Genomic DNA, 12,491 nt, shown 5'->3' with positions numbered 1-12,491 from the left:
GGTCATCCTCTCCTTAATACAGTGCAGTCGCCCTGTCCCATGTGCAGAAAAACACCCCCAAAGCATGATGCTACCACCCCCATGCTTCACAGTAGGGATGGTGTTCTTGGGATGGTACTCATCATTCTTTTTCCTCCAAACACGTTTAGTGGAATTATGACCCAAAAGTTCTATTTTGGTTTTATCTGACCACATGACTTTCTCCCATGACTCCTCTGGATCATCCAAATGGTCATTGGCAAACTTAAGACGTGCCTGGACATGTGCTGGTTTAAGCAGGGGAACCTTCCGTGCCATGCATGATTTCAAACCATGACGTCTTAGTGTATTACCAACAGTAACCTTGGAAACGGTGGTCCCAGCTCTTATCCATTTACTGAGAAATAAATGGAAAAGTAGGAGCTGGTTATGTTTAGGAGATGATGAAGGTGCATCACGCCCATGACGATGGTCTGTTTAAGGTCACTGAAATGAGTTGCTTTGAAAGGTTTTTTTTAACTGTGATGCTCCTGGACATTCTGTTTTTGTTCCAGAAATTTCAGAAATGTTTTTGAATATCGCATTCTGAACATCCAAAAAAACGGGAAACTGTCACATGAACCATGTTCAGCTCTGGGCTTCTTCTCCTTGGTGATTTAATTAATTTTTCAAACATGACTAGTTACATTAAGAAGCAGGTGATTTAGAAATGGAACAAGCTTTAAATCTGAACCAAAAACAAATCTACACCTCTGTCCTGTATGAGATCACCTCAGAAACCCGTCAGTCAACGGTTTGAGTCAACAGTAAATGTCCTCGAGCGCTAGGATTCTGGCTTCTACTAGAGAACATACTAGAAAACATGCTTTCAAAATTAGCTTAGCATTGAGGATTCATCTGCCGCTAATTTATCTCACTGTAATGTAGAGACTGTGGAGAAGATGTCAGGAGTCAGTAACCACACAACCATTTTTGGTTCTTCTCTCTCTCTCTCTCTCTCTCTCTCTCTCTCTCTCCAAACACTACCATTTTCTCTCTCTCTCTCTCTCGCGCTCTCTCTCTCTCTCTCTCTCTCTCTCTCTCTCTCTCGCGCTCTCTCTCTTTGTATATTACATTCATGTGGTGGTGTTAAGATGTAGACAGTTGCACTGAGCACCTCATGTCAATAATACCCACCAGTGAGTGAGCAGACTGTGCAATTTTATCAGACAAATCTTGTCCACATTCCAGTGTGTTAGTGCAAGTCAGGAGCCTCCCACACAATGAGAGGAAACGACCCACTGTTTATCACTCCACGTCTTCTGAAGGGAGGTTGGCTTGAGCGGTGGTGTAGAACACGCGCACAGACTCGCCAAACTCCATACCGCAGTACACGTGTGACCTTCCACACCTCCCTCTCATCTTTTTTTAAAAGGTCATGAGTGATGGACAAGAAAATGGATGAGCCAGAGATAGAGGGAGGGACGTGGAGAGATTCCAGCAGTGCGTCCATGTCATTTCTCTCCCTCATGATGAATGGTGTGAATGTGAAGTCAGCTTCAATGCACCACTGAGAATGCTGACTATATACATATAGTGATACAGTGCTCAGAGTCAGCATATTTCAATAGCTGCAGAGATTCCTGTATTAGTCCGACTTCATCTATTTTATCTTCAGGTGACATGTTCTGCAGCTAGACTGCTATGTAGCTCAGCTGGAGGCCACACAGGCGTCATCATCTGGCTTCTCTACTGTCAGTTTAAAATTAATTAAAAAAACATTCCTTCTGAGGCCGGATTTGTATTGCATAGTTTTTAATATATTTACCTCGATGAAAAACTATTTATTTATATATAATTATTTAGGATTTTCAATAATATACTTATTATAAATACTTTTATTATTTAGAAAGCGACCAATATTTTATACGTAGATGGATTTCTCATCGCTAAACTGTATCTCGAGCGCGTTCTCTCAGCACCACTGCTGCTACGTGAGTATAAGAGATCACAACGAGACGTATCCTGAGTGTCACAGAGAATACAGATTAACATGGCAGAGGTAGAGCTGCGTCTTCCTGGAGACAGAACAGGAAAAGAACGGGGTTTTATTTCATTTTGCACTACAAAGGTGTGTTTGTGAAAGGGGCCATGCGTTAGAAGTGGCACTTAAGTAAACTCAGTATTTGCTGCCTGTCTGAACTAAAGAAATTAAAGTGATTTAATTTTCAGATCTCTCCAGAGATGTTCAACCAGGTTCAAGTTTGGTCTCTGGCTGGGCCACTCGAGGACATTCACAGAGTCGTCCTGTAGCCACTTCTTTGTTATCTTGTCTGTGTGCTTAAAGTCGTTGTCCTGTTGAAAGATGATGTTCATCTTTCCCTCAATCCTGATGAGTCTCCCAGTTGCTGCTGCTGAAAAACATCCCCACAGCATGATGCTGCCACCACCATGCTTCACTGTAGAGGTGGTATTGGCCAGGTGATAAGTGGTGAATAGATGGTGAAAATGACACGGATCGAAGCGTCTTATGGCTTGCGTGTGCGCAGTACAGGGACGTGAGCATTTTCAGACATTTCAGTGCAGATGAGCGACTTTTGGGAAACGTGTGGACATTGAGCGCTTTAAGACAAAAACGACATTTTCAAATGTATCTACTGACGTGAGACCCTCTTGATTAATTCTGCAGTGGTTGAACTAACAGCAAGTGTTTTTGATGACCATATGTGCTGATTTGGTGACAAGTGCCATTTCCTGTTTGGGATCTCCAAGTTAATAAATACAGTAACTGATGCAGATCAGTATGAAGCTGCCTACTTCTGCTCTTCTCTCTCAGTAAAGTAGCTCTCTGCACTCACCTCATCTTTATCAGTGACATCGTTGTCATCTTCACGTCTACAACCTCTACCCTTGAGCATTGACCCAGACCCTGTCATTACTTCACAGTGAGTCACTCAGAAAGAAAAATGTAAGCGAGACAAGAAAGCTGTCACTTGTTACTCAGCATGCAGAAAGAGTGAAGATTCTCTGTGTGGTCTTCTTGTGTTTCTACTGTAACTCGTTTGTTTTGCAGGATGACACGCCTGTCTCTCATTCTGGCCTCTGTCACACTAGGGGCTTTGTGAGGGACCTGACGTCTTGTATGCACGGCTGCACCTAGAATCCAGTGTGTTTGGTAAACAGCGCCACCTCCAGTCAATATTCAGTTTTACAGTACAGCATGTGTTCAGTTTTTTTTTTTTATTATTAATTAATAATTAGCTGGATGTAGCGTTTTTATTTATTTTTTTATATATATATTCGTTTAATAACATTTGAATTATTGATCGTTCCTAAACTGGTTGTTCAGTGTATTTAATATTTATAATAGTTTATTGCTGTGCAATTACGGTGGCCACATGTGCCAATCTGTAGCCAGTTTTAATGAAAATGAAAGAATCTTGATGGCAAACTGGGATAAATGGCGATAAAATGCCAGATGTTCCATCAAGTAACCAAATTATTATTTTGTTCATCTTCATTAAACACTATGGTGCTCGTGGCTGTTGGGGAAGGTATCAGTGACCAGTGCTCCGGTCCCTTTCCTCTCTTCGGATCTGCCTGATTCATCCAAACTCCCTAACACTGGAAGCAGTTCTCTTCAACTGGAGACCACTCTGTGCAGCTGAGGATGGTTCCATATGAACATCCTAATGATCTAATGAGTTCCCAAGCAACTCAAGAACTTTGAAGCTGGATTCAGACTGAAATAAATAACGGTCTGCCTCAGTGGCTCAGGACCACAGTTTGCATTTAAGCACTGCATACTGGAATGATGATGGAACTGTAATGAATGGACATTTGGTCATGAGGATGACCTCATACTATTTCAGGGAGTTTTTCCTCACCACAGACACCACTGGCTCGCTCATTAGGGATAAAATGACAATTATAAGGAACAAACATATACATTATTTTATGTCTGTAAAGCTGATCTAAAACAATATCCATTGTTAAAAGTGCTCTAGATACAAAAATTATTTACATAGAATAAGTCTTGCTGTGCATTAGGGGTGTAACGGTACATGTATTCGGTACATGGTTTTCGCTTCAGTACACGTGTACCCAATGCAATCCTTTTTAGTGCCAATTTAATTGATTACTCAATCAATATAATACAAATTGTATTGCATTCATTTAATGTATTCTGTTTCTTTTTTTTTATAAAATATTGTATATATTATGTAACCAAGCAGGCAATTTATTTAAAATTGTGTAAAAACTATTCAAATGTTGATCACAAACGTTAATAATAATAAATTGCGTTAATAAAAACAATAAGCAATTTTATGTTATGCGAAGTTCCACTCCATTTTTTATTTTTTTACTGAAAATGGACAAAATATCGATGTCATATGCAGACGTGGCAACGCACGTGTTTAGAACAGCACCAGTTTTTTATTTATTTTATTATTGATGTAGCAGAGAGCTTTGCTCGAGAGATCTGCTGTTGTAAACTCTTATCTATAGTATGCTTTTTCTGGTGTTTGGTCATCCGAAGCCTGTTCAAGTATTAAACTTCAAACGTTAAGCCTGGTGAATTGTGCAGGAGTTTGGAAACGGAACTTGGAATCTTGATTGTCCGCAGAAATTTTTCTTTTGGAGCTCTTTGTCATTTTGTTGCCAAAGCTGAGGCTGGAGATACCCTGAGGACAAATACAGATTGTGGATCTGTAGTCCACTAGTGGGTGCTGTGGGTTTACACTACACCCCCACGGCCAAATAAGAGGTTTAGAGGAGCATGTAAGCATATTGTATCCGTTTCTCCTACTTACACTTAACCTCTATTAATTTGTAGAAAGTCTTCATGATGTAATAACAGGCTGTAAAATACTAAATCTGATGATTGTGATTTCAATTGTGCCCACCAGTGTAACGATTTTCTTCTAGTCTCCTCCTTCTATTGTTGCTCAACATGCAGTTTTCTCTGGGACAGAACCTTTACTTCCCCTGTCCACCTCTGTCTCTTTGCTGCTCGTAGCAATTTTTTTTTATCTGTTATTTGTCTCCTTGACGTTGTAAAACAAATACAGCGACCGTTGTGGCACCGTTTTCACCGAGAGTTCCTCTGCCTGCATCATGATCAGCATGAAAAGTGCTGTCTTTATGTAAAGCTATTGTTCTTTAGTTAGACAGTTAAAATAGAGTGGTGATAGTGAAGAAAACCTGCGATCTTAAAACATACTGGGGGGGGCGGACTCATAACCATCAGCACGAGTAGACATTGTATTTGTATTCTAGTTTACAGTGTGATTAGTTTTTGTAGTAGCAGCCTGTGTGTAGTTTATGCTTCTGTGGCATATCTGGGGTGATGTTTATTTTTTATATGCAGGAGATACATTTTCCAACCTTTGATTCATAAATGTACTGAAAAGTCAAATCAAGTCAAAAGACAAATAAATAAAAACCTACCAAATATGGTAAAATATTAGACACCAAATATGAAGTAGGTTTGTGTATACAGCACTTTTCATTAAGTCACAAATTAAGCTTAGTCTCGTTGTAAGTCCAACCACGAACAGCGCATGCTTCTGAGGTTTCTAACACCAATTTAAAATGTTTTCTCTCCTGAATAACAAAGCACACAAACAAAACATATTGCTATTGGCATGAGTCAGCCGACGCTGCTACTACCTCTGGCGGAGTCCTGTCGTTGTCCTGTTGGAAGATGAACCGTCGCCCAAGTCTGAGGTCCAGGGCGCTCTGGAGCATGTTTTCATCAACGACGACTCTGTACATTGCTGCATTCATCGTTCCTTTAATCTTGACGAGTCTTCCAGTCCCTGCTGCTAAAAAAACATCCCCACAGCATGATACTGCCACCACCATGCTTCACTGTAGGGATGGTATTAGCCGGGTAATGAGCGGTACCTGGTTTCCTCCAGACATGATGCTTAGCATTCAGGCCAAAGAGTTTAATCTTTGTTTCTCATAATCTGAGAATCCTTCAGGCAGGCGGTCATGTGCCTTTTACTGAGGAGTAGCTTCCGTCTGGCCCCTCTACCATACAGCACTGATTGGTGGAGTGCTGCAGAGATGGTTTTTCTTCTGGAAGGTTATTTTCTCTCCACAGAGAAACGCTGGAGGTCTTTCAGAGTGACCATCAGGTTCTTGGTCATGTTCCTGACTAAGGCCCTTCTCTCCTGATCGCTCCGTTTGGCCGGGCGGCTTCGCTCTAGGAAGAGTCCTGGTGGTTCCAAACTTCTTCCATTTATACATTTGTAAAGATTTCAAACAAACTTCTTTCATGTTGTCATTATTGGATTTTGTTTGTAGAATTTCGAGGAAAATAATAAATCCGTTTTGGAATAACAATTAATTAATTATGGAAACCGTGAAGCGCTGTGAACTTTTTCAAAAGCACTGCACCCGGAAACATAAGGATGATGCATGTATGGAGACTTAGTAGCACCACCCAGTCATTGATCATCATCTTAAGTGGGCATTCTGCGAGTGTTTTTCCTGCGCGAGTGTTCTCGGCTCGGTTTATGATGAAACTGTAGGATGGTCCAGTTTCGCCCTAAAAGTTCTTCCTGAAGGTCTATCCAAAAAATTATTTTTATTTCAAGGTTTCCTCCTCTTATTTTCCCACACAGGTGGCATACCAGTTTTTTTTATTTTTTTTATTTTAAGGAGTATCTATAAATGTCTTTCAGTGTGTGTGTGTGTGTGTGTGTGTGTGTGTGTGGTGGCGGCACTCTCTTAGACCTTCTGTGTATCGTTCCAGAGCAGGTCGAGAGAGTAGCAGATGTTCTGGTTCTCAGGCACGGTGCCAACCGTCTGTAGCAGCCTGTGTGTAATTAAAGCTCAGCAATGTCCACAGCGAGGTAGAAACCAGGGCACTTGTGTTGTGGATACCGGCTGTGGAGTTTGCATTGTTGAACCGTGCCTCCTTCCTGTTTACTCTTGTTCACCAGATCCTCACATATACAGTAATTTCCAGAGTTCAGATTACACTCTGTGACCTTTAAATGTAGAAACAAATCCACATGTGATGGTCAATCAGCAGATATGGATTTAGATTGAGTGTGTTGCTCAGAATTGCTTCAGAACTTCCTGTTGTTTACAAAAAAGGACTTTTAGAAAACAAAATGGTTGTAAATGCCAGGTTGAAACGTCTCGGAACATCTATTCTCCATCTTACTGTGGATGTCCTTTACGGTCGGCCACCGGAAAAACTGAGAACGAGCACTTGCGATGTGGTTTTTTAAAGAGCTCTGTAGTAAGAATGCCGATGATTCACCAAAATTTAGTAAACATCTAGAGTAGAGGTCGACTAATTTATCGGTTTTGCCGATTAATGGGCACCGATAGTTAATTGTTTGAACTATCGACAGATATCCGTAACGATAGTTTTTCCGGGTTGTGTCTGAAAAGTTCTACTGTCATTATACAGTATGAAAGTGACCTCTAGAGGAGAGTCACTGACACCATGTGCCACTTTAAAATGAGACTGCACGCTGTATTTCCTTCATATTCTTTGAGACTAAATTACACAAATAAAACGGAAATCACATTAATTAAAAAACGTTTTGTAAATGTAAAACAATAAAAAAAAAATTCTAAAGCATTTATCAGCTTTAGTTAATGTTACAAATGGAATTGTACTTTGAAGCGTTACTATTTTATAAAAATCCAAACAGTTATTCCTTAATGACATCTAAAATGTCTTCACAAAGTCAAGAGCATTGAAATGACATTTATTTTACATTTTTGTAATAAAGTTCACAACTATTTTACATGGAGTGTTTTTAAATTTTTTTATTTAATTTTTTATTTATTTATTTTGATAAATTTTTTTAACAGTATGCATTTGATAAACTATTGCTCGATTAATCAGTTATTAACAACTACAATCCAACCAGGCTATCAGTAAAATCCACTATTGCTCAACCTGTAACCTCGAGCGCCCCATTTCATTCATTACCCTACTGCATGGAGGCCACGGATCTCCTGCTGCTCGGCTTTGAAGTGCGTTAGGGATGAGTAGACGGTCCTTCGCTTCGCCTCGCTGCAGGGCGTTGTGGGAAAGCTCGGGATAAGATAAACCAAAGCAGGCGCATGGCTGAATAGGCGTTTTTCTAAACGCCATTGTAATTATTGTTAATTACTGTTGCATAATGCAGCTGCATGAGAAAGCTTAAGCCTTTAGGTCATACGACAAACACTGTCATTTTAGAATAGACACATATTGGTTAGATGTCTCGCATTTATTTGGGGCTATTAAAAAGAGGGTTTATTTTTTTATTTTGCTCTTGGAAAATATTGCATATTCCTTATACTAAAGCTGTTCAACTCAAACGTCATACCATCGGTGAGGAACATCTCAAATCACCATTTCTCAATGCAAAACCAGACACAATCCTGCCATATTTGCACTTGAGCCACCGTTATGGAGATCAAAACCCCATCAATCCTCCTTCGTATCACGTCTGTGAGATTAATGGCCATAGAAAAGGCTCCACCTAAACCCTGTAAACACCTGAAAAAGAAGGAAAGTGAAAGAGTTAAATGAGGGCGAGATGTCTTTCATTTTTCCTAAATCTGTACCAGGATTCAGTTCTAATCCAAATAACTGATTCCTGTTTGATTCATACTCAGGACTGATATGAAGATGACAGGAGTTCTTCTTCTCATATCTCACCCTATGACCTGGGGTCCAACACGAGTCACGGGCGTGTTCATTTTCTCTGCATCTGTCGTTGTGCCGCCCGATCCGGCAAACCTCGTGAGGACTGATGATCCGTCTTCTGCTCTCGCTTAAGCCTCCACTCCATTCCATTCTGCTCTCTCAATGCATGAGCAGCTCTTTGACAGAAAGGTGAGAGAGAGAGAGAGAGAGAGAGAGAGAGAGAGAGAGAGAGAGAGAGAGAGAGAGAGAGAGAGAGAGAGAGAGAGAGAGAGAGAGAGAGGTATGAGTTGGGGAAATCTACTGGAGAGCATTGACACCCGATTTGTGTTGTCTGTGTGTTTGTGGTGGGGGTTGGCGATGGCATGGAGGTCCATAGATGCAACTTTGGTAGATTATCTTTTTTATATATATATATAGCTATTTAATTAATGGGAAAATTTTCATTTGAACTGAAAATAAGTTTTTAAATAAAATGCCTGCTTGGTTAAATAATATATAAAATATTTTATAAAATTGTATGAAAATAAAATGTAATAAATCAAAGTAATGCAATACACTTTTTTACGCTTATTGATTAAATTAAGTAATCGATTAAATTTATCGATTTTTTCACAAAATTTATGTGAAATTAAATAAATGGAAAAATGTAAATGGTTCACATTTGTTGACCTTATTTGGGTAATACAGGTGTGTGTGTGTGTGTGTGTGTGTGTGTGTGTGTGTGTGTGTATGTGTGCTTTAAATTTAATATAGAAATTAAAAAAATTATCTACTTAACTGTTCTACTTATTTTAGCATCCTTAAACAAATGTCTTCACTCCTTCCATCCTTTATTCATTCATTCACTCCCTCGACATGCGGAATTGTCAGGATTTTCTCCTTTCAAGAGAAAATCTCGAAGCTGGACATAAAACTCCATGCGCAAAACAAATCGTATTTCCAGTACGGAGCGAGGAGCCACAGTGACTCTGCGCTAACGCTAGTTTCTTTTTTTTATTTTTTTTATAACAACGTTTTTTGTGTGTCTTTGTTGTCTTTTTTCAAGTTTAATAATAATAAATAATTTACACACGTGGGTACTGAACCAAAAGCCTGTACAGAAAAATCTCAGTACGAATGTGTGTACCGTTGCATATGTATGTGTATAAAACCTATTATTATTATTATTATTATTATTATTATGATTATATCACTGTTTCAGCCCCAAACACCACGTCCATCGAGGTCTGACTAAACTGTAAGCGATTGCTTCTTCCATCTTTTTTTTGCAATCATCTGTCACTCGTCTATTATTTCCAGGTTTTTGTCTTCTGCCTTCATACTCCCTCATTCTCATTGTATTCTGCCTTTCATATTAACCCCAGGCTATGCTGTGTTTCTCTCCCTAGAGTCCTTTGGTTCCCTCCACCCTCTGTATAATCTCTTTCCTCCCTTCTTTTTGCTCTTCCCCCCATCTTTATTTATTTTTTATTTTTTGTCCACCCCCCCCCCCACCCCCTCCTTCTTCTCTGCTACTGAATAAGCCAGCCGCTGTTTCCCCTCCCACCCTGTCCCGGCCTCCTCCTTCTCCTCCTCCTCTTCCTCCCCCTGCCGCTTTCTCCCCCCATTTACCCCGTTTGCTGCACGAACTCCACACACACACACACACCACGTATTCACTCGGTTACCCTCACGTTTATCTGGCACTAGGAGGCTCTTTCTGCATGGCGGGATTTTGCTGTTATTGCACCGTGAAGCCGTGTGGAATATAGAAACGTGGATTCCTGTGTATAGGAGTGTGTGTGTGTGTGGAAGCACAGATTGGAGAGGATAGTACAATACAGAAGGCTGGATTTCTCAGCGCTCGGGGTTCTCATATTTAATGGAAGGATTATACCACGGTAAGCTGTGTGTGTGTGTGTGTGTGTGTGTGTTTTGAATGAGAATGCATGAGGCATTCTTTTTCCACCTTTTCCAGTTCGGATTCGGATATCGTAGATGTGAAAGCGGCGATTCCTCTCTTTTGGCTCGGCACCATCGAGCGTGTAACCTCCGCTTCACAGGAGTGCCGATTGCATCATTACAACTGCACGGAATAACGGTGCATCACCATGACAGATGGACTCCAACTTACACCGAGAGGTCCGAGTGAGTCACGGAGTCCTTCTCTGTAACCGTGTAACGTTCAACGCTGCTTTCTATCATCGATCAGCGATGGATGGAGGGTGGACTTTCAGGAAAAGAAAATGTCTTTGCGACGTAGAGCACTAAAGGACGTCGACATGAGACCAAAGTCTTGAGATTAATCCTAAAGTGTTAATTCCAAGGTCTTTTCAATGCACTAATGGCTTTTCAATGCACTGCATTTTTTTCAGTTGTGTGTTTTAGTCTGGAACCGAAACTCGGATTTTTGCTTATCAGGGTCTTTATCTAAAATTACGGCACCAGATCGGGACACAACTTCTCTCTTTGAGACACAACGTCTGAAAGCGTGTCACAGTAATACCCGTGGTGTATAAATTTAGGAGACATCGCTTCAAATCTTTTTATAGTTTTAGACATTAAATCTATTCGAATGAAATCCGACCTGTTTGTGGGTGAAACTTTGTCCAGTTTGACTTCCTGTAGGATTTGAGACAATGTTTATTGTCCATCTGTTTGTCTGTCTGACCGCCAATCCATCAAAAGTGTTGTCTGTTGTTCAGGGAGAATCAGCAATCGATCCCAGAGAAGCACATGCACAAGGCAGGAATACACCCTTGACAGTCCATTCCTGATTTGTCGTGTGTGCGCGCGCCCGCTGAAAGCCTGTAGGGTATTGATGAATGGTAGTCGGGATTGAGGCCCCTTGAACGAGGCACACTTCTACCCCCACTCCATCCACCCCCATTTTTGCCCAATTTTTTATGTTGGCTAAAATAATAATTTTTTTTTTTTTATTAAAGAAGGAGCGAATAGAATAAATCCCACAATTCAGTCAGAGAATTATGACAAACATTCTGCTCAGGCAACGTCACGGTTTTGTTCTTAATCCAATACCCGGCTATTGTTATCATGTGTAACGGAGCAGCTGCTGATCCGTGCTGTTTCGGAGGACACCATCTCACCACTTCCTTCCTTTTCCTGTCAGTACACGGAGCTGCCTGCCTCGGACGCCTGCCCTTCTCTGGTGGTTCAGCACTTTTATGTGGTCGAGGACGTTGGAAAATTGAGTCCCTTTTGCTTCTCTGGTGCGTTTGTAATTTAAGGAGCAGTTCAGGGCAAGTTCGATTGTCTACTGGGATCTTGTCTGAGCCGTAACATTTAAGCCAACTTGAAAGCGCAATAATATATTGTGTGCTTTTATATCGGAATTGTTGTTTTAACATTATGCAAAATCATATCAAGTATATCACTCATTTTACGGAACCATTCAAAACGCTGCCTGCCCTGTACTATTGTGAGAGCAGAAGATATTGAAACACCAGCACGGACGTGTTTCAGATGTTAGCCGAACACGCCGATCCGCAAACCGCGCCGAAAAACACTCGCAGTCAAAAGCAGCTCGACAACCAAACACTCTCACCATTTTCATTCCCTGCCGTTCAACTCATCATTTCCCTTTATCTGTATCCTATAGCTAGTACGATATAAAAATATTTACAAATAAACTCGTTTTTTGAATGATACAAAATGATTTATGATTTTTTTATATCTTTCCAGAAAATATCACGATATCGTTTTGTTTTTATATAGCACACCCCTGGCTTTCAATGATTTGATTTTTTTTATTTGGTCCTTTTTATATATATATATATATAAATAATATTTATTCGTCCAAAAATACACACTAAAGGAGACACATCACATCACAGAGCATCCACCACCAATCCCACCACAGGGG

At 40.4% G+C, this 12,491-nt stretch overlaps 1 protein-coding gene across 12 annotated transcripts in view; it reads left to right on the top strand.

Moving 5' to 3' along the window:
* ptk2aa (protein tyrosine kinase 2aa) overlaps positions 1-12,491 on the top strand; it is a 128,046-nt gene that overhangs the window by 13,582 nt on the left and 101,973 nt on the right. For 2 of the 12 annotated variants that reach the window (XM_083523504.1, XM_083523526.1), the window contains exon 1: positions 10,256-10,509. The exons of 7 other annotated variants lie outside the window; for them this stretch is intronic. In XM_083523504.1, coding sequence (XP_083379630.1) covers positions 10,491-10,509 — 19 coding nt within the window. In that variant the 5' untranslated portion in view covers positions 10,256-10,490. Of the gene's footprint in view, positions 1-10,223; positions 10,510-12,491 lie in introns of those variants that run through there. 3 more of the 12 variants (XM_083523512.1, XM_083523510.1, XM_083523509.1) reach the window with 2 other exon arrangements.

The sequence above is a fragment of the Silurus aristotelis genome, assembly GCF_946808225.1.
Source record: "Silurus aristotelis genome assembly, chromosome: 21".
Lineage (NCBI taxonomy): Eukaryota > Metazoa > Chordata > Actinopteri > Siluriformes > Siluridae > Silurus > Silurus aristotelis.
This window is presented reverse-complemented; position numbering and strand designations above follow the sequence as displayed.